The sequence below is a fragment of the Heloderma suspectum genome, chromosome 2, assembly GCF_057233095.1.
Source record: "Heloderma suspectum isolate Gila_16-S chromosome 2, 16-S_ref, whole genome shotgun sequence".
NCBI lineage: Eukaryota > Metazoa > Chordata > Lepidosauria > Squamata > Helodermatidae > Heloderma > Heloderma suspectum.
In genome coordinates, this window is record NC_139459.1 from 133,610,363 (window position 1) to 133,632,592 (window position 22,230).

The 22,230-nt window shown below is 42.7% G+C and overlaps 1 protein-coding gene across 1 annotated transcript in view; it reads right to left on the reverse strand.

Annotated features, from left to right (window-relative positions):
* DNAH6 (dynein axonemal heavy chain 6) overlaps positions 1-22,230 on the reverse strand; it is a 246,436-nt gene that overhangs the window by 78,702 nt on the left and 145,504 nt on the right. The window contains exons 57-60 of the mRNA XM_084834830.1: positions 20,570-20,734; positions 19,777-19,844; positions 8,260-8,440; positions 3,654-3,833 (exon numbers count right to left, since the gene is read on the reverse strand). Of these exons, the coding sequence (XP_084690956.1) occupies positions 3,654-3,833; positions 8,260-8,440; positions 19,777-19,844; positions 20,570-20,734 (594 nt within the window). The remainder of the gene's footprint in view (positions 1-3,653; positions 3,834-8,259; positions 8,441-19,776; positions 19,845-20,569; positions 20,735-22,230) is intronic.

A 22,230-nucleotide genomic window follows, 5' to 3' on the forward strand; every position in this document is an offset into this window, starting at 1 on the left:
AAATGAAGCAGGACAAAAGCTAATAGAGTTTTGCCAAGAGAACACGCTGATCATAGCAAACACTCTTTTCCAACAGCACAAGAGGCGACTCTACACATGGACGTCACCAGATGGTCAATATCGAAATCAGATTGATTATGTCCTTTGCAACCAAAGATGGAGAAGCTCCATACAGTCAGTAAAAACAAGACCTGGAGCTGACTGTGGCTCAGATCATGAGCTGCTTCTTGCAAAATTTCGGCTTAAATTGAAGAACGTCGGGAAAACCACTAAACCGTTCAGGTATGACCTAAATCATGTCCCTGATGAATATACAGTGGAGGTGAGGAATAGATTTCAGGGATTAGACCTGATAGACAGAGTGCCTGAGGAACTATGGACGGAGGTCCGTAACATTGTTCAGGAGGCAGCAACAAAATCCATCCCAAAGAAAAAGAAATGCAAGAAAGCCAAGTGGCTGTCTGATGAGGCTTTACAAGTAGCTGACGAAAGAAGGGAAGCGAAAAGCAAGGGAGAAAGGGGAAGATATACCCAACTGAATGCAGAGTTCCAGAGAATAGCAAGGAGAGACAAGAAGGCCTTCTTAAATGAACAATGCAAAGAAATCGAGGAAAACAACAGAATGGGAAAGACTAGAGATCTCTTCAAGAAAACTGGAGATCTCAAGGGAACGTTTTGTGCAAAGACGGGCATGATAAAGGACAAAGAAGGCAGGGACCTCACAGAAGCAGATGAGATTAAGAAGAGGTGGCAAGAATACACAGAAGAACTATACAGGAAAGATCTGAATGTCCCTGATAGCCATGATAGTGCAGTCACTGAACTTGAGCCGGACATCCTAGAGAGTGAAGTCAAGTGGGCCTTAGGAAGCATTAGTAACAACAAAGCTAGCGGAGATGACAGTACTCCAGCCGAGCTATTTAAAATCCTAAAAGATGATGCTGTTAAAGTGCTGCATTCAATATGCCAACAAATCTGGAACACTCAACAGTGGCCACAAGACTGGAAAAGGTCAGTTTACATTCCAATTCCAAAGAAGGGCAACGCCAAAGAGTGTTCAAACTACCGCACAATTGCGCTCATTTCACATGCCAGCAAGATGATGCTCAAAATCCTACAAGCTAGGCTTCAGCAGTATGCGAACCGAGAACTACCGGAAGTACAAGCTGGGTTTCGAAGAGGCAGAGGAACTAGAGATCAAATCGCCAACATTCGCTGCATCATGGAGAAAGCAAGAGAATTCCAGAAAAATGTCTATTTCTGCTTCATTGACTACGCTAAAGCCTTTGATTGTGTGGATCACAACAAACTGTGGCAAATTCTTAAAGTGATGGGAGTACCAGACCACCTTACCTGTCTCCTGAGAAACCTGTACGAAGGTCAAGAAGCAACAGTAAGAACCAGACATCGAACAACCGATTGGTTCAAAATTGGGAAAGGAGTACGACAAGGCTGCATATTGTCACCCTGCTTATTTAACTTATATGCAGAGTACATCATGAGAAATGCCGGGTTGGATGAATCAGAGGTCGGAATTAAGATTGCCGGGAGAATTATCAACAACCTCCGATATGCAGACGATACCACCCTAATGGCAGAAAGCGAAGAGGATCTCAAGAGCCTCTTGTTGAGGGTGAAAGAGGAGAGTGCAAAAGCTGGTTTGAAACTAAACATTAAAAAAACGAAGATCATGGCATCTGGCCCCATCACTTCCTGGCATATAGAAGGGGAAGAAATGGAAGCAGTGACAGATTTTACTTTCTTGGGCTCCAAGATCACCGGAGACGGTGACTGTAGCCATGAAATTAAAAGACGCTTGCTCCTTGGGAGGAAAGCTATGGCCAACCTAGACAGCATAGTAAGAAGCAGAGACATCACCTTGCCAACAAAGGTCCGTCTAATCAAAGCTATGGTTTTCCCAGTAGTAATGTATGGCTGTGAGAGCTGGACTATAAGGAAGGCTGAGCGCCGAAGAATTGATGCTTTCGAACTGTGGTGCTGGAGAAGACTCTTACGAGTCCCCTGGACTGCAAGGAGGTCAAATCAGTCCATCCTAAAGGAAATCAACCCTGAGTGCTCATTGGAAGGACAGATAATGAAGCTGAAGCTCCAATATTTTGGCCACCTAATGCGAAGAGAAAACTCCCTGGAAAAGACCCTGATGCTGGGAAAGACTGAAGGCAAAAGGAGAAGGGGACAGCAGAGGATGAGATGGCTAGATAGCATCACGGATGCAATGAATATGAACTTGAGCACGCTCCGGGAGAGAGCGCAGGACAGGAAGGCCTGGCGTGCTATGGTCCATGGGGTCACGAAGAGTCGGACACGACTGAACGACTGAACAACAACAACAACAACAAATGGGATTCACAATGGGAACATGTTGTGAGGAAGGAACAGCCCCACGGGAAAACAAAAATATAGCATTAAAGCAGCTGCTCAGAGGAGCAGTGAACTGCATGCAAAAATGTAAGAAAAACCCTGAACACCAAAAGACCCCCTTTTTGTACTGAAAATATTTACCCAACAACATTTAGAGCATCCCTAGTATGATTCCCATATAGTTGGGGTGAAGGGGTGGGGGTTCTGAGAGACAATGGCTTTCCTAAGGCCACTTAGTGAGTTCGTAACTGAAGCAAGCTTTGAGCTAGGGGCTTCCTCACTCACAGCTCACACTAGTAGAGTCTGTCTAATAGCCAAAACACGACCAACAGTAAGGGAATTAATGGAGATTAGTATTTCTTCATGTATTTGTATTCTGATTACTCCAACGTATGTATGAATGCTAATATAACTTTGCTTCCTGCCAGTCATCTTCAGATTTGGCACTCAGGTAGTAGGAGGCAGACAGGATTGTCAGCTCAGCTGAAGACTTAAGATTGGCTTTGAGGAACAACCTGGCATCCCGCCAGCCTCCCACACAGTGTTGTTGGAAACAAATTATGCGAGGATTTGTAAGGTACTTTGAACCCTGAAGTACTATTGAAATGATAAAATAACAACAATACTTATAATAACTTGGCTCCTTGCCATGCAGTGTGTAGCTAGCTGGCCACTTAATTATGAACACATAATAGAATATTGTGCCCAAACTGACAGTTAGAATTCTTTAAAAAGTATTTACAAGTATTTCAGATTTATTAACTGTGGAGCAATAAATTAAACTGATTATTTCTTGAAATAATAAAAATAATGTTCAGTTTGCATTTAACACTTAAATAAACCACATTTATAGCCTTTCAAAATGGAAAGTTTAACATTTCTATTGCCAGTATATGGCAGCAGCCCATCAGAAAATGCAGAGCACAATAGCCAGGATCCAAAGAACTTCACAACAGGTTCTGTGCTTTGTGTTCTCAAACAGTAAACACCCATGACACATGACAAACCATTATTAAAACTGAGTGGAGTTTGAAATGCAATTCATGATATGCCATGGTGTGTGTGTGTGTGTATGTCTGTTCTTCAAGGGGGAAAAAAGTAACCACTGGATATCTAAACTAGCTCTTTGAATCTTAGATATCGATTTCAGGTTTATAGCTGTATGGAGGTTTGCAGCCTTAGGAATATATGATTGCTTGTGATTTGGAGAATGCAAATTTGAAATTACTTTAAAAAAAAGAGGAGAGAGAAAGAGAAAAAAAGAACCAAACCTGTTTGAAATACTTTAAGGAAAACTGATACATTGGATCAATCTCTGACAGACTTGCAATCACAAAATACATAACCGATCCTCGAGTGGCAACAGGACGATATTTTTCACGAGCTGTGTTTATCTTTTCTTCTGTAGTTTCTGCTTCTACAAGCCTTACTTTAATGGCACCAGATGTAACCTAAAAACATAAATTTCAAATAATCAATATGAAACTGAGTGGCTCAAGCACGTGGAACAAAGTTCTCACAGTCAGAAGGAAAAATTGCTCTAATATTTGGAAATATATTTGGAATAACAACAACACTAATACTTAAGATTTGCATAGCACTGTTAAGTGTTTAAAGCACTTCACATGCATTATTTCTTTGTAGTCCTTACAACAATCCTGTTAGGGGAGTCAGTACTATTATCTCCCATAATGTAAATGTGGAGACTGAGGCTGAGCGCAAGTGGCTCAGTGGCATTTTATGCCAAAATGTTTCACATTTTAAAATCTGTTTGTTGATAAAAAAAAATATTATTTTAACATTTCTAAACTCAATGCACGATTGCTGATCATTTATTGTGGTTTGGAGTGACATGTCATGCACATCACATCGCCTACATATTGACTTGCCTAAGACCACCTAGTGAGTACATGGCAGAGGTGAGATTCAAATCAGGAACTTGGTGATTCATAGTTTGTGCGCCTAGCCACTAAGCTACAGCAACTCTCATGAGGAATCTCTATGATGAATGATTCTTTAAAGACATTAGGGCCCCCAAAGAAGATAAAGTCCTAAGCAGCCTGGATCCAGGATACCTAAGAGACAACAATGTGATGTGGCTGCAAAAAAGGCAAATGCTATTTTGGGCTGCATTAGTAGAAGCATAGCTTCCAAATCACGGGAAGTACTAGTTCCCCTCTACTCAGCACTGGTTAGGCCTCATCTGGAGTACTGTGTCCAGTTCTGGGCACCACACTTTAAGAAGGATGCAGACAAACTGGAGAGGGTTCAGAGGAGGGCAACAAAGATGATCAGGGGACTGGAAACAAAGCCCTATGAAGAGAGACTGAAAGAACTGGGCATGTTTAGCCTTGAGAAGAGAAGACTGAGGGGAGATATGATAGTGCTCTTCAAGTACTAGAAAGGTTGTCAGAGAGGAAGGCCAGGATCTCTTCTCGATCATCCCAGACTGCAGAACACAGAATAATGGGCTCAAGCTACAGGAAGCCAGATTCCAGCTGAACATCAGGAAAAACTTCCTGACTGCTAGAGCAATACGACAATGGAACCAGTTACCTAGGGAGGTCATGGGCTCTCCCACACTGGAGGCATTCAAGATGAGGCTGGACAGCCATCTGTCAGGGATGCTCTAACTTGGATTCCTGCATTGAGCAGGGGGCTGGACTCGATGGTCTTGTAGGCCCCTTCCAACCCTACTATTCTATGATTCTAGAGACCATCTCTACCACTAGGCTCCACAAGATTAGCTGGGAACATTCTCTTAAGTACACCAACTATCTTTGCATCAAATCTGCTACACAAGGACACAAACAGGTATTCTTGCTGACTGCCCCAGAAGTGATGTATATTTTCAAACTGGTTTTTGGTGGCCAGAGGTAGGGGCAGAATAATTAGCATAGTTACATCCCCTGAACCTTTGGGATGGGGCAGACTACAGAAAATAAGAAACCAAGAAAGAAAACCAGGGGGGAGGGGGAATGGAATGGAGTTGCTCTAAAGAAGAGAAGGTCGTAGCTAGAATTCCATGTGTTTCCAGTGTTCAGGCTATGAGTGCCATTGCTTATGTAGTCAAAAAATCTAGAGGGGGAAAAATCCCTACCAAGTGGGAGACCCCAAAAAAGCCAAATAAGGACTAGCATATTCAGTAGCCACAGAATGCTGACTGTTGCAAGAGGGGGAATGGAATGGAGTGGAGCGGCTGGAATCCAGAACAAGGAGCACTCCATAGTGCAACATTTTGTTGCAGGTCCCACTTGCCATATATACTAACAGCAAGCTCAGTTCTCTGTGGGCTAGACCATAGGTAGACAAAACAGCATCATTCACACACAAGAGGGAGATATCAGTAGGCTTGGGGAAACCCAAGGGTTGCAGAAGTACAAAGAATCTTTTTTTGCGGAAAAAACCCTTAGTAGAGGAAAACCCAAACTGTCCAGTGAGGCCTGAGTGGGGGTAACAATGGAAAACAGGATGGGAGGGGGAATGGAATGGAGTATCCTGAACAGAAGCTCACACCCTGCAACTTTTATTATAGTTCCACTTCTCCACTTCTTATTCAATATTTAGCCTGAGAACAAACAAAAAAGGATTTTTTGACAGTGACGTCCTGTTTTCTAGGAGCTGGAGGGCATTCTAATTCGTTCATCCTTTGGGAAAGCCCCTCCTCCTTGGGTCAGTAGGGATTCTCCTCCAAGGAGAGAGATATCCCTGTCTTCCAGACCTGTACTGGAAAAGTAGGAAAACCCCTCTCCCTCAATAATAATCAAACTGAAAAACAGAATAATGCATTACAGCTCGAGGACGTGGACAAGGTGCTTGGACAGGTTCGTGTAACCACTTCCATACTGGATCCTTGCCCCTCTCAGCTAATAAAAACTAGCAGGGAGGGAACAGCCAGCTGGGCCAGCGAAGTGATTAATGCCTCTCTGTGCAAGGCAGTGGTCCCAGGCCACCCAAAAGAGGGGTAGTGACAGCACTCCTGAAGAAATCCTCCTTGGACCCAGAAAATCTTAATAATTACAGGTTGGTGGCAAATGTTCCATTCCTGGGCAAGGTCCTTGAGCAGTTGGTTGTAAGCCAGTCACTCTTGGATGAGACTAATTATCTGGATCCATTTCAGTCAGGGTTCAGGCTGAACTTTGGCACAGAAACGGCCTTGCTTGCCCTGTATAATGACCTATGTCGGGAAAAAGACAGGGGGAGCGTGACCTTGTTGATCCTCCTTGCTCTCTCAGCAGCTTTCAATACCAGCGACCATGGTATCCTTCTGGGACGACTGTCTGAGCTGGGAGTGGGAGGTACTGTGTTGCAGTGATTTCACTCCTACTAGGAGGGTTGGCTCCAGAAGGTGGTGCTTGGGGAACATTGCTCAGCCCCATGGATTCTCCAATATGGGGGTTCCACTGGGGTCCGTTCTGTCCCCCATGCTATTCAACATCTACATGAAAGCACTGAGTACAGTCATCCGGAGATTTGGAGTGCACTGTCATCAGTATGCTGATGACACACAGCTCTACTTCTTTTCATCTTCATCAGGTGAGACTGCAGATGTGCTAAAACGGTGCCTGGCTGCAACAATGGACTAGATGAGGGTTAATAAACTGAAACTCAATCCAGACAAGACTGAGATGCTGTTAGTAGATGGTTCTTCTGACCGGATGGAGGGTGCTCGAACTGTTCTGGATGGGGTTGCGCTCCCCCTGAAGAAGCAGGTTTATAGCTTGGCGATTCTCCTAGAACCATCCTTGTCACTTGAGGCTCAGGTGGCCTCAGTGGCACAGAGTGCCTTCTACCAGCTTTGGTTGGTGGCCCAGCTACGCCCCTATCTGGACAGGGATAACCTGGCTTCAGTTGTCTATGCTCTGGTAATCTCCAAGTTAGATTAATGCCATGCGCTCTATGCGGGGCTGCCTTTGAAGACGGTTCAGAAGCTGCAGCTCATGCAAAATGCAGCTGCCAGATTGATAACAGGGACCAGAAGGTCCAAAGATATAAGACCAACTCTGGCCCACTTGCATTGGCTCCCTATATGTTTCTGAGCCTGATTCAAGGTGCTGGTTTTAACTTATAAAGCCTTACACAGCTCGTAACCACTGCCAACCAGGCCATAACAGTGAGAAAGTCAATTCTTTATGGAACAGAAGTAACTGAAGAATTCACAAGGCAGGATAGTGGGAATCGGCAGGAGACTCTGGGCAGTATCCAACAGCGTCATTCTGAAAACTCAAATATTGCTAGCAGAGCTCCACTGAATCTTTTTGTCTCACAACTGGTTTCCCATTATGCTTGCACAAGTGGTTGTGCAACCGGCTGCACAAGAGCTATGCGCAGCAGGTTGCACAACAGGTTGCACAATGGGCTGCACAGGAGTTATGCGCAATGGGTTGCACAAGCATAATTCACAACTGCTTGTGCAACCATGCTTGGGCAAACTTTAGTTGGATTCTTCTCTTGAGCATAGTTCAGAACCTAGTTTCTGCTAGCTCAACATCATTTGTACTAACAGAATGACAGCACTGGATACTGCCCACTGTCTGCCACCCCCACATGTACTGCAGAGGCAAAAGCCCTAGTGTAGAAGATAAATTGGTTCATCTGGACTAGAGAGAGGGAGAATGCACAAAACTCAAGATGAGAACATACACGTTAAAAAGTATTTCCTTTCTGTACTATTTCACACACACTCCCAGATCTGTAAGTAATTTTTAATCATAACAATATGGTTTGGATCCAGACTTAGTCTTGCTTAGACAGACCCAATGAAAAAAACTGAAACTAAAGTTAGTTAGGACTAGCTTGTCCCACTGATTTCAATGGATCTACTCTAAGCATGGTTAAGTCTAGATTTAATCCTCTATTTTAAAAAATGCCTCCTGCCTTTGATTCTTGAAGTGTGTTGATGAGTTCTTCCTTGTCTAGAATATTCCCTTCTGATGTAAAAAGCATTTTTAGAATTTTGTCTTCAATGGCTTTCAGTTGATTCTTATCAGCATTGATTCTCACAATGAGCTGGGTTCTTTGTTCCTCTAGTTCAGGCCTCTCTAGTCGCACAACATCACTAGAACAAAAAGTTAAAGGTATAGTTAATAAAATGAACACCAATGTTATACCTTTAATGTTTTAACTTTCTATGCAGTGTGCCAAATAATCACCTTATATAGTCTATTTCTGCTTTTCAGGAGAGAGTGTGTCTGCTTATGCAGTCAAAACAGCAACAGCCATACACAACAGGGAGGTGTCAGCTGACTGGGGGGAACCATGAGGTTTGCAGAAATGCAAATAATCTTGGGGGGGGGGAATCTCTATGGGCAGGGGGACCCCCAAAACAGCCCACAGAGGAGTAAGCATGGGCACAGAATGCTGGCTGAAGGTTGGACAGGGGGACAGAAAACTGGGTGAGAAGGGGAATGGAATGGCGAAGCTGTAAAAGAAGGGCAGAGAAAGTGACACATAGATATAAAAAGGGTAGAGAGAACAATTCCATTACTTAGAGCAGCCTTTCCCAACCTTGGCCTTCCAGATATTTTGGGCTACAACTCCTAGCATTCCATACCACTGGCAATGCTGACTGGAGTTGATGGGAGTTGAAATCCAAAACATCTGGAGGGTACCAGGTTTGGGAAGGCTGTCTTAGAAACGTCTGTAGTCAAACAGCAGCATTATTTACCAGTGGAAGTATTCAAACTGTCTTCAAAGAGCACATTACAATAATCACATAACCTAGGTTTTTTATATAAGTGGGGCCTGCAACAAAATGTTGCAGTGTGGAATGCTTCTCTTCAGTGTATCAGGCAGCCAGCCAGCCAGACCTTCTTTCAGAATACTCCATTCTGTTTCCCCTCCTGCCCCTTGCTTTCTATTTACCACCTCCTAACAGACACTCAGCATTCTGTTACCACCTCACTGGGCTCTTTTGGATGTTTGCTGTAGCCTTAGGGTGTTTTTTTTTCTAAGCTGATCTAAGACATGTGTCATATGACACCAACATTAAAGCATCTGCATTGATTAACAGTTTATTTCCAGGAGCAATTCAAGGTGCTGGTTTTGAATTTCAAAGCCCCAAAGGGTGCTGATTACACCATGGAGCATTTTCTCCAATAAGATTCCCACCTTGAGCACTGCCATCTACCAAAGAAGCCCTATTCTAAGTTCCATTTCTTTTGAATTTTAGGTTAACATTTTAGAGACAGACTTCCCAAAATTGTGGGAGGAGCTCTGTCTACCTTAATATGCCGAGAACCTAATGCCATCCATTTAAAGAGAGGCTCCAGACAAGAAGATTCCAATAGTGACCATGGAGGAAAATCTAATTTGAGTGGAAAAGACCAAAATTTAGTAGAGGTCAGCAAATAGGCCCAATGGTACATAGCTAGATCCGGAAAACCGAACCCACCTTCATTAATTGGAAGTTGCATCCTTTTTAAAGATATTCTTGGTGGAGAGGAATGTTTACAGTTAACTGTGACAGCTGTCACGGCTTCAGCACAACATTTTGAAGGTGCTAAGGCAAAAATGCAACCTGCTAGGTCACTTGATTATCTTGATCAGACAGCAGGTAGGTAACAAGTATTTCTCAAATCACATGGAGGTTGCAACCCAGATATAATATTCCCAAGAAATTCTTAATTCTGGTTTCTCTTCAGATTGTATAAATCTTTCACCTTTTACATATATCTAAGCGCATGTGTAATCACCACCACTGTTATTGTTTAATTATTGTTTTAACATTTAAGATGCCTTGTATTTCATTTTAGAAAAAGGTGAGAAACAAACAGATAGATAAAAGATATTATTTTCTTTAAAAAAAATACTTTCAGGTTCATTGGATGCACTTTTAAAAATTTCTATTTAATTAAAAAAATTATCTGAACAATTGTTGAAATCGTAAGATTTCCATTCTAGGTTGCTAGGCCTAGATATTTTGCATGTCCATTCCATTTCACATTAAAACAAATAAAGTGAGAATATCTCATGTAGCTGTATGAATTCTTCCCAGTTACTTCATTGCATGGGCAGTATAGTGCAAGACACTGAATTAGAATCACAGCCCCAGTAGGAGTGTCGTTAAGGAGTGGCCCACCTGGGCACGGACCCGGGATCTTTTGAGCTGTCCTAATGACCATTTTTTAACATTTTCCCATTGACTTGCATTGGAAAACAGAAATTGCATTGGAAAACAGAAACAGCCATAACTTTTTTAGCTTATACATGACATTTGGAGAACTTGTAGCCCCCATGGATGTGATTGAACCTGCCCAATTTCAGGTAGTTAGTTCCAGTGGCTTTTGTGCTAGTCACAGCTAAAATTTGCTATTTTCAAGAAAATCTGTCAAAGCAAACAGCTATATATTTTTTTGTACTTCCACATACATGCATGGAATTTGAGGACCTAACAGCCCCTATGCAACTGACTGAGCCTGCCAAAGTTCAGACAGTTAGGTCCAGTGGCTTTTGTGCTAGACACAGGTAAAATTTGCTTTTTCAAGAAAATCTGTCATAGTAAAGAGCTATATATTTTTTTGTGCTTCCACATACGTGCATAGAATTTGGGGACCTGGCAGCCCCTATGGAGCTGACTGAGCCTGCCAAAGTTCAGACAGTTAGGTCCAGTGGCTTTTGTGGTACCCATGTGTAAAGTTTCCTTTTCTCAAAGGCTAAAACAAAAAGTAGAAACTGTCTAGCCACACAGAGGACTAGAGATCCTAATCAGAATGTATTTAAAGTGACTATGAGGTCACTATCCCTAATCTCTGGTGTAGGGTTTTTTTGAGGTGCAAAAAACCTCTCTCCCTCTATTTTTTTGTTCTTACATGCCCACTGTTGCAAGCTTGCTTGCAATGAAATTTTGAAGAGGGAGAAGGAAGGGAAGAAAGAGCTCCATGTAAAATACTGGTATTTCACACTGCATCTGATTTTACTGCCCCAAACTGGAACCTTTGGCTTCTGAAGAAGTTTAGTAGCTTCAGTACAGCAAAGGATCCAATCAGCCTCCACAAACTCCCCCCCTCCTGCTTTAATTTCTCCTAAACAGCTGTAGGACTCAAATTATTCCAAAAGGAGGGCTAGGACTATGCGGTGTCATGATCGAGGAACTGTTGAGGCTTTTAAATAGGTTCTACAGTTTTAAAAAGCTAGAAAAAGCCCTCAGCCACCTCAGAGTCGCAGAACTGTTGCAGAACTCAGAGTCAGAGAGACCACGGAGTGAAGGAAAAAGAGTTTTTCTTTACTTAACGCGCGGGCTTAAGGCTGGAATCACTTCCAAAGAGCCAAAAGCCCCGAGGCACATTAACACATTGTTTTTATAGACATTATGACACATATGAAACGGCTCCTCCTCTCCCTCCTGTGTGGGGTTGCAGTCCTCAACATTTCTTCTCCTAGCACCATTGTTTATAATACAAGAAATGGGTTATAGGGTAGCCATGATAAGCAGAGAACAGCAGAGAACATGATATACATATCACTATGACCTTAGCCTTTGTTGACATGATAAGAAATTCCTGTGTCTCGTCAGCTTACAAACATATATTTCAGAGAGCAAGAGCTCAGCAAGAACTTGAAGCATGAGACTGCATGAGGCTACTTAGTCTGACCCCCGATATGGCTGCTACATTCCCCCCTTAAATGCATAATTTTATTACACTTATAGCATTTCTGATAAGCGAATGCTCATAACAGTCTGCAAAGCACAATACAAAACTTTTTATAACATACATATCACTTAACCTCTTGTTGGGCTATTAGAGCGTAGAGGACGGCAGTTTTACCAGCCGAGACATAAAACAGATTGGTTAAACAGCGCATAAGACAAGGAATGCAAAGGCATAACAGTATCTCTATGAACAACACTGGTAGAATTAGGATGAACGATGCTTTACTCCAGTGATGTTAGCCAAGTGAAGCCAGTAATTATCAGCGAATCGCTGGGACAGACTTCCCCCTCCAGGGACAGACCCCCCTTTTTCACACCTTATTAAGGAACTATAATACAGCACCACTAACACTACAACATGCATATTTGATCTTCTTTGGGATCTGACCGTACGCTGGGCAGCTATTCATCTGGCTAGCTGCAGTAGGGTCTAGTCCCCTTCTTCAATTTTCTCCTGTTGCAGGTCTGACCGTATGCAGGGTGGACAGTCTCCCGGTGTGCCCACAGTAAGGTCTAGCCTGAGTCTTCTTACTGCTTTTTCAGAATAATTTTAAAGGATTTTTAGGATTTCTGGTCACAGTCCACTCCCCCCCCTTCCTCTCTTGACTCGTGTCCAATGTATCCAGGGTTTAACTCCAGCTACTTTCACAGCTGTGGGGGTGGAAAGTATAACAGTTTTTGGTCTTCTCCACTTGGGAGTTAAAGGGTCATTTTTCCACTTTTTAACTTCATCTCTTGGTTGGAAAGGATGAACTTCTGTGATGGGAATTGGGGGCTTATTTTCTAAGACAAAGCGACGCTGGGCTTGAAGAACTTTGCCCAGTGTTTGGACTTCTTGTTTATGGCTAGCATCTGCTTGCTCTTGATGCGATGTCAATTATGAAGTCAATGTCACGGCCCCTCACAGTCAATGTCATGGCCCCTCTCAAGCTGTCTTCTCTCTCGCCCGTTCTGGCTCTTTTGGTTTTCTCCTTTTTGTATTTGATTTATTTTATTTGGGCATTCATGCTACCAATGTCCATCTTGTCCACACTGGGCACACTGGTTCTTTCTTAAGAATCCTCTGCCTCTGCTGGGTCTTCTTTCATTTTTTCGTCCACATCTTCTTGGGCCTCTGGGTCGAGGGGGGTATACTGGCGATAGGCATCTAAAAGACGCTCTAAGTACACTCTGGGGCCTCGGTGGCACCTTGCAGCACTTTAGACACCTTGGTCATATTAACTGACTTCTTCATACTTGCCTTCATGGCTTCTAACAGCAGGGTTTGATACTGGGTGAGGCGCTCTAGCCCCGCTTGTGTTTTGGGATTCCAGCGGGGGGGGGGGTTACTTACAAGGAGATTTTATTGGGTAACTTACAGCACACAGGCGTACCTAATTGTTGGATCAGACAGCTTCTCTGAACCACGAACTATTGGGCTAAATGGGTTTTATAAAATACATCTTACCCATGAGGCAGCACAACACTAGCAAGCATTTTCAGCATAGGCTAGAAGTGTTTGGTTCTCAGGCACAGCTTCCTGTAAACAAACTTCGCTTCCCAGGCAAAGTGCTTGATAACACTTTTACTTATTAGTATGGAAAGAGAAATCTCTCTCTTTCTTTTGCTTTCTTTTTCTTGCTGATCTGCCTGTATTGCAGATCATGTTTCAAACTTTTTATATAAAACTTTCTTCTCTATGCACCAGCCTTATCTCTTCATTTGTCTTTTTCAAGTTAAACTCACTTACTTAAACTTTTCTGCCCTACACTAGCCCCAATGATGCACATTTGGGATAGGCTCTTCTCCTTCTAGTTACATTTGTTTCATCTTAAAGAACTATTACATTATTGTGGCTACTTTACCCCCAGGTAATAAGTCTATAATCAGCTGCTTTTAATTCACCCTGGGGGCAACTATGGCCACGCTTCTTCTCTACAAATGTTCTTTCTCTTTGCCTCTTGCCTTTTCTTTCTTCTTCCCCCCCCCCTTTCTCTATCTGTCTGCCACTTTCTCTATTTCTCTGTCTTTTCTACTTGTCTCTGTCTTTCTCTACTTGTCTCTGTCTTTCTCTACTTGTCTTTGTCTTTTCTCTTGTCATCTATTGGGAACCACACTCAGTATCATTTGGAGTTGCAACTAACACTAATCTGCAAATGTCACATATATTTTATGATATCTAAGAAATCATAAAATATACACAACAAACTTTTTTTGCAATTTAACACAATGAATGGAAAACACTTTTTGCATGGTAAGGCATGATGGAGCAGATCCAGCAATTATACTGCTCCTCTGGCTGCATGCTCAGGGCTCATCAAAATCAAGGGATGGGCATACTCACACACGCAAAGAGTTTTAGGTCACCATTTTTGCATTGGCAACTTTATGCTGCATGAGTTCTAGCAGAAGGAAATTTAAAAGTCATAGATCAACTCAGCCTGTTGTACACTGAGCTGACTACAACACAGACACACAGTCTACAGCAATGAGAGTTCAAGTTTATGAAAAGCCTTACAGCACTGTGAAAAGGGGGGAAGCTCTCGGGGCTATTTATCACTAGACAAGCTAGCCAGGGATTTACAATCTCTCTCTCTCTCTCTCACACACACACACACACACACACCTCTTTTCTTCTCTTCCCCTTCAACTTGGTACACGAAAGCAAAGTGCCGAAACTCAGGACGCTGGGGGGTGATGGGCATCACCTTATACTTGCATTTTTCAGGCAGCCATTAATCTTCTTCGGGGAGGCAGTGGGGTGATTTGCAGGACTTCAAAGGCAAGCTTCACAGTTTGTTTGTATTTGTAAATCCCAAGCTTAAAACAGGACACGATGAGGTACAGGGCAGCCAAATCTTTGCTTTGGCATGGGCAACAAATAACTCGGGTCAGCTTTCTTCGCTGGGGTGATACAAACAGGAAAACAGTCTTAATTTAAAGTTGTAACATTACTGACAGTGTCAGCTAGCTAGCTACACAGATTTCACTGTTTTTTTAAGACAGTTACTCCAATATCTTTTTTTCTTCTCAATCAGGTTGGGTCTTCCAGCTTACACAGTTTATTGCAGCTTCCAGGAGCATGGTAGTAGCGTGATTTTGGCTTGGCCAGGAACATGCTGTCTGGTTTCTTGGTCTCTTCAGCACACACACTCAGACAGTCTAACACTGGACACTTAAATTAGTGAGATTTCTTCATTGCAGGGAATCCCACGGCCAAAGCTTAACGGTTACGCTCTTCAGAAATCATATAGCTGATGGTCTACAGGCTCTATGAAATTCTAAGACAGTTCAAAGCTAAACACAGCTACTTTGACAGAGATCTTCATCGTGGTCTTTCCGCTTTATTCTGCCTTGGGACAGTCTTATGGCACACTTTCTACTCGAAGAGGGGTCTAGCCTGTGCCCTGGGGGTGATTCTTTACCTTTATTCTATTTTGCGCCTTTATCTTTTGGGTCTTCATTTTCAGTTTCCATTTCTTAGGGATTTCATCTTAATTAGGCGAGGTGATGATGTTGCACAAATCAGAACGTTGTGGGCAATTCTCTTGCCCCCCCTCCCGGTGCACTAGGCTAACGGCTACTTCTTCGGCCTCACACTCCCACGCTTTGTTAAAAGCCAGGCTGTCCTGCAACATTTCTCTAATTAACAGCCTCAGATCTTGTGTTTTTTTTCTCTCTCTCTCAGCTCGGCCTTGAGCTTTTTGCTGTCTCCTCTCTCTATTCTGAATCCTTTAAAAAAAAATATTTTTCCTTTTTTTTTTAACATACATCTCAAAGGGGTGCAAGTCTTGATTCCCCCACTTCCCATAGCCTCCCACTTAAGATGAAGATGGACACAAAGAGGGAAGGGGATTGGTCAGCGAGTAAGGGGTCTCACTGACCGGCACAAGAGGAATTTTTACACCACGCACTTTGCTACTGGCCTGGGCACCCGGATAGTCAACGGTATGCAACAGAAACCGCAGTAGCCACTCACACAATCATCAATTTCACCACTTCATTCATATGTCCCTGCCACTCACTTTCCCACTTTTCCACTACAGCGAAGCAGTTTCCTCAGCGCCTTGCTGAGTATTAGTGCCTGCTCGGGGGAGTGATCAAGTCCCCCCTTCCACCCCCAATCGGGTGGGTCACCTTTTGTATACATATACTAACACTGACCTTCTTCATAAGGCGGGGCCCTCTTTTTTTCTGCCCAGTGGCCTTTCTCCTAAAGGCGGGGCCCTCTTTAACACTTTAACACTTCCAAAGAGCCAAAAGCCCTGAGGCACATTAACACATTGCTTTTATAGACATTATGACACATATGAAACGGCTCCTCCTCTCCCTCCCGTGTGGGGTTGCAGTCCTCAACATTTCTTCTCCTAGCGCCATTGTTTATAATACAAGAAATGGGTTATAGGGTAGCCATGATAAGCAGAGAACAGCAGAGAACATGATATACATATCACTATGACCTTAGCCTTTGTTGACATGATAAGAAATTCCTGTGTCTCGTCAGCTTACAAACATATATTTCAGAGAGCAAGAGCTCAGCAAGAACTTGAAGCATGAGACTACATGAGGCTACTTAGTCTGAACCCCAATATGGCTGCTACAACCTCGTAAAGTTAATGTAAGTACGTGCAATCCTTACAAACCCTCCACAGCCTCCTAAATTTCTCTGAAGTACTACCTCTCTGAAAGGAGCCACTTGGCTTAGGGAATTCTCTCTACCCACCCCACCCCCTGTGCATTTCAAATCACCATTCTTCTTTTCTTCTTCCTTCCCCTATCCTGTCCTTTTGTTCTCTTCTTTATTCCACCCAGAGCATATCTTGGGGAATTCTTAAAGAGAATTATCTTCGGTGGGCAAGAGAAGTTCTGAATTGTATTTGACTTTATACAAACAGACAAGAGGGTTGGTTTTTCTCCTTCTCACTCAAGTCTTTGAGAAAAGCGGGCTCATATGGTTGCAGAGAAGCAAATCTGGGGCTGTTTTGTTTGTCAGTTGCCATTATCCAGCAATAGGAAGGGCTGTAGCTCAGTGGTAGAGCACATGTTTGGTATGCAGAAGGTCGCAGGTTCAATCCCCAGCATCTCCAGGTAGGGCTAGGAAAGAATCTGGCCAGAAACCCTGGAAAGCTGCTACTGCCAGTCAGTGTTGACAATACTGAGCTAGATGGACCCAGGGTCTGACTCAGTATAAGGCAGCTTCCTATGTTCCTATGAACAGAAAGCTTTAATAAAAATAGGAGTTTGGGGTTTGTTTTTTAAGTGGAGGGGAGATAAATCCTGCTAATCTATGCAACCCTATGTACTTAGAAGCCCCATTATGTTGAATGAGGCTTACCCTCAGGGAAGTGTGCATAGGATTCCAGCACAGCTTACTTTTGCAGGGAGGTTTGCACCCTGACGTTCTGCATGTTTACTCAGAAATAAGTCCTGAGTTGTGAGCATGGTACTGCAGGCTTAATACAGTGCCTGTCCAATTCCGTCTAATGAATTGACTACCCTTTCAGCTCAGTCCTATGCATATTTTGTCATTTGTGTGCGTGTGTTTTTAAATTTTGCACGAATTCTGGCTTCTGTGGTGAGGGAAAGGCGATTGGTACATGTTCAGAGTTTCTCCATAACTTAACCCTGGTTTTGAAAACAGACTCCTTGGCTGAGTCCAGGTGAAGTCTTGGCACAAATGAAGTTATGGGGAGGAAGATACAATGAGAGCTTGTGCATAACAAGGAGGAGGTAGAGAGGAGTTGCATGAAACAAGACATGTTTTTATGAAGAGTTGCGGGAGGATGGTAGGATGAGGAGGGATGGTTGCATGGAGGGGAATAGAATTGGTAGGGGAGAATCTAAGTGCCCAATGGTGAAAGAAAAACATTCTGCACATGCTCAGAGGCACTCTCTATTTAAGAACATAAGAAGAGCCGTGCTGCATCAGACCAAGATCTGTTTAGTCCAGCATTCTGTTCACACAGTGGCCAACCAGATGCCCACAGGAAACCCACGAACAGGACATGAGTGCAATAGCACCTTCCCACCCACGTCCCCCTGCTGCTAACATTGGTGAAATGTAAATAAATTCTAGTAATTCTAAATTTGCATGCATGTATATCCTTCAGCAACTTTGCAGGTTTCTTGCCTGGGGGACACCTCTAATGACCTGTGCATTTTCATACAAACTTACCCAAAAGCTATTGGGGAAGGGATGAAGGGAAGGCAAAGCAAATTGCACCCTCCCCCAAACTGGACAACTCACCTTCCACATGAACTGCTGCACCTATCCTTCTGAAACTTTGCTGGTTTCTTACCTAGGGACAACTCTAGGCTCTCTGTAATTTTCAGAACAATGGTCCACAAGGAAAATAGGGAGATAAGTATGTCCTCTTTTGGAGACCTCAAAATGTCAAAGCCACCCTTGCACCACCACCCCCAAAGGTGATCATTCTGATATTTGGCAGACATTATCTGCTCCGATGGGGCAATGAACCCTGAACATTTTATCCAATTCTTCCAAGTAATAAAAATGTTATTGGCAGTTCCCTTTAGAAGGAAATCAACATATATTCCTGCACTTATTTTTCTGACATTGGGCAGGTGTAATCCCCTTCTAGGTGGCTCTATGCCTGAAATTATCATCCAGTTCTGACCAAGAGAAAAAAGTTACAGGTTTTTTTTTCTAATTTCCCATAGTAGTCAGCAGGAAGTATAAACACTCGTTTTTCAAAACCTTTACTCAGGTTTGGTGCTGAGCTGAAGTGGACCAACTACAAATTGGCCAGAGCAGAAGTGGGATGTTTTTCAAAACGTTGAATAGGGGTGTGAGTTGAAGTGGGGTGGGGGGTCAGTGCACACTTCTTATGTATGTATGTAATCTATATACACATGCAAGCACACCACATGCATACCCCCCCACACACATATATAGAAGAACCTAGCAATGCCCCTGAGCCTCAGCAAGCATATCTACAGAGAACCATATCATAACATTATACTCATGATGAACTGACTTAACCAGAACTCCTCAAAGCAGCAAATTACACTTGACTCTACTCGCTTGTACTGAATGTCTTTCTGTTGTTGTTTTTTCCTAAAGCATGTATGGTCCTATAGCTTGGAGGTCTCTTGGCAAGTTTGCCATGTTTCTTTAATATAAACAATATTATGTATCCAACACCTACTGAGTTCTGATAGGGGTCAATGATGTGGAAATCAAACCCGCTACATATAACATTGCAAACATCTACAAAATTATTCTATGTCTTACATAACTGCTTCCAAGAATAACATCTGGAAAACTGTATTTTAATGCTGAAGTGTAATGTTCCCAAACTTCTAATAGTTGAGGCACACCTTTTTTCTGAATTAAAATTGAAAGTACGTTTCATATTTATTTTTGAAAACAAGCCCACCTTGTATGTTTATGCTTCCAGATTGAAAGGAGGCAAGTCTAGAATAGCGACTCATACAGAGATGCAATCAGCATCCTTAGTTGGGGCCTAGAGGTATTTGTGGAAATAAGGATGGTGCTAGAGAATAACACTTTGCACTGCAGCATGCCAGTCCCCCAGTTAAATTTCCTTTCTTTAAAAATCTTTAAAAAAATTAAAATAAGATGGGGCAGGGAGCATGATGCATGCTGAGTGTGGTCTCTGCAGGTACACTGGTGCCCATGGGCACCACTTGGAGACCCCAGGTTTACAAGGTAAGGCTCCCAACACATTCTGTTGACATTTTAAAATGAAATTAAACAGATGAAATTAAAAACAACACACCTTAGCAGTTGATCTTCCAGGCCAGATCTGGTAACAGTGAAATTGATTATTGTTACTTTGATACAGACCTGTAGAAGAAACACAAGAGAAAAGTGGCTTCAATGCCAAAATATATTTTATATGAAAAAAATCCAAAATTAAATTATGACCTTAGGGCCATTCAAAAGCAGCTGAATTATAAAAATCCCCCAAATAAAATATCCTGACGTGTTTTGGGCAGGAATGACATTTTATATGACTAGTATGTATTCTCAAATTCTTTTTAAAGGAAATATATTAATATGCTTGAAGATAACAGTCTCAGTGCAATCATATGAATCTTTACTGACCAGTATGTCTCACTGGGCTTAATGGAACTTAAAAAGGTAAAAAAAAGGTAAAAGCCAGCGTGGTCCGAAGATGCTTCCGTGGTCATATGGCCGGCATGACTGAACACCGAGGTGCACGGGACACTGTTACCTTTCCCACCAAAGCGGTACTTATTTATCTACTTGCAATTTCTTGCTTTTGAACTGCTAGGTTGGCAGGAGCTGGGACTGAAGATGGGAGCTCACTCCGTCATGCGGCACTAGGGTCTCGAACTGCTGTCCTGCTGCCTTCTGGTCTGCAGTTCAGCGTCTTAACCACTAAACCACCGCGGTCCCCAATGGAACTTAATCCCAAGTAAATGCATGCCCCCTTTGAAACTCGTACAGTGCAATCCTATGCATGTTTGCTCAAAAGTAAGCCAAACTGAATTCAGAGAGGATTACTCCAAGGTAACTGTGCATACATCGTAAGCGTAACATTATACCTCAGGCAAGTAGTGTGGATTTGGCATTTTTGTTGTCATGTAGAACCTAAAGTTTTTGTCATAATCTATGTCAGAATCTCCAAGGCGAATGAGCAGTCTTCCACCCGAAACAAAAGTTTGCTTCAAAAGAATGGGTTCCAGAGCTGGGTCAAGTGTTTCTCTAAGCTATTAAAATGAGGAAAACATATGTGATGCATTTTACATCTTATGGTTATCAAAAATACTTCAGTTAAAGCGCACAGACTCATAAGTACCTGTTGTGTCTAGTAAGAATAATATTCTCTTGTTCTTCTCCATTTCCTGCCTTTTGAATAACATATAGGATTAATTGTTAATTTTTTTTTGCACAAACATGTCTATGGATTGGGTCCAAAGAACTGTGAGCAGGAGGAAAATAGCTGGTAGTTCTGTTCTACAAATATATGTGCAAGAGCTTGCATAAGTGTTTGTCCAGTTCTATAATACATAACTTCTATAGTAGTTATCATGTTTGTGCAAATGGAAGAATAACTTTTGATTTAGTTTCATTTTTCTAAAGTAAAGCAGCTCTTCTATGAGTGGAAGACACCTTCCACATGCAAAAGCCAATGACCTTAGTAGTTAGAGTGTTGGACTGGGAGTTAAGAGCCTGGGTTGTAGTCCCCACTCGGCCAAGAAGTTCATTGAGTGACTTTGGGTCAGTCTCTCAGCCAGTTTGGATGACCAAATAACCCACTGTAACTTATTTAAACCACGGTGGGTTATGGCGCATGCCGTCAGCCATTTTGAATATTCAAGCTGTGACCACAGCTTGTTGTGTTGTCTGAACCCGGCGGGGGTGAGTTGTGTGAGAGTTAAACAACCCTTGCAGAATCCATTGCCTGTATTAGAGTTATGTGAGCTTTGTTTAACCCTCTCACAACACATCCCTGTGGTGTTCAAACAACACAACAAGCCATGGTTGTAGCTTGAATTTTCAAGATGATGCCCATGGGTGCCACAATTCATCATGGCTTAAATAAGCCACAACAAGCTGCAGGATTGTGCGAACCTGGTCACTGACTCTCAGCCTAACCTACCTCACAGGGTTATTATGAGGATAAAATGGAGAGGAGGAGGATCATGTATGCTATCTTGGGCTCCTTGGAGGAAAGGCATGATATAAATGTAACAAATAAATAATAAATACATACATAAATGTGCAGCAGTGTATCTAAACCTTTATGTCTTAGGAATTTAACAAGAGAGTAAATTTAAGGATAACTGAAATAATGCAATAGCAACACTAGGTTCTATTCTAATCTCACGAAATTATGAGTATACCCTAAAATTCATGCTCATTATAGATGTTTGGTTAGCACTACTTCTTTACAGTACAGCGAAAAAAGCAGTTGAAATGTCAACGCTACTTAATATCTGTCAAAGTTGAGCCAGAGGCAGCTGTCAGAGGGTTACTGAGTGTTATGCCAGGGACTCAGAGCTGGGAGACCAAGCCGAGTCAGAGTTGAGGTGGCTCACCACATGGGGCAAGCTGCAAACAGAGGAGGGGATTCCCAGTTGTAGCCCAGGAAGTTTCTGAAAATGTCTCCATGATAAAAATGGTCAATCAGAATATGTATGTAAACAATCCCCATCATGAGCTTGATGCAGAATAGCAGCGAAGACCGTAAGCTGTCAGGCTT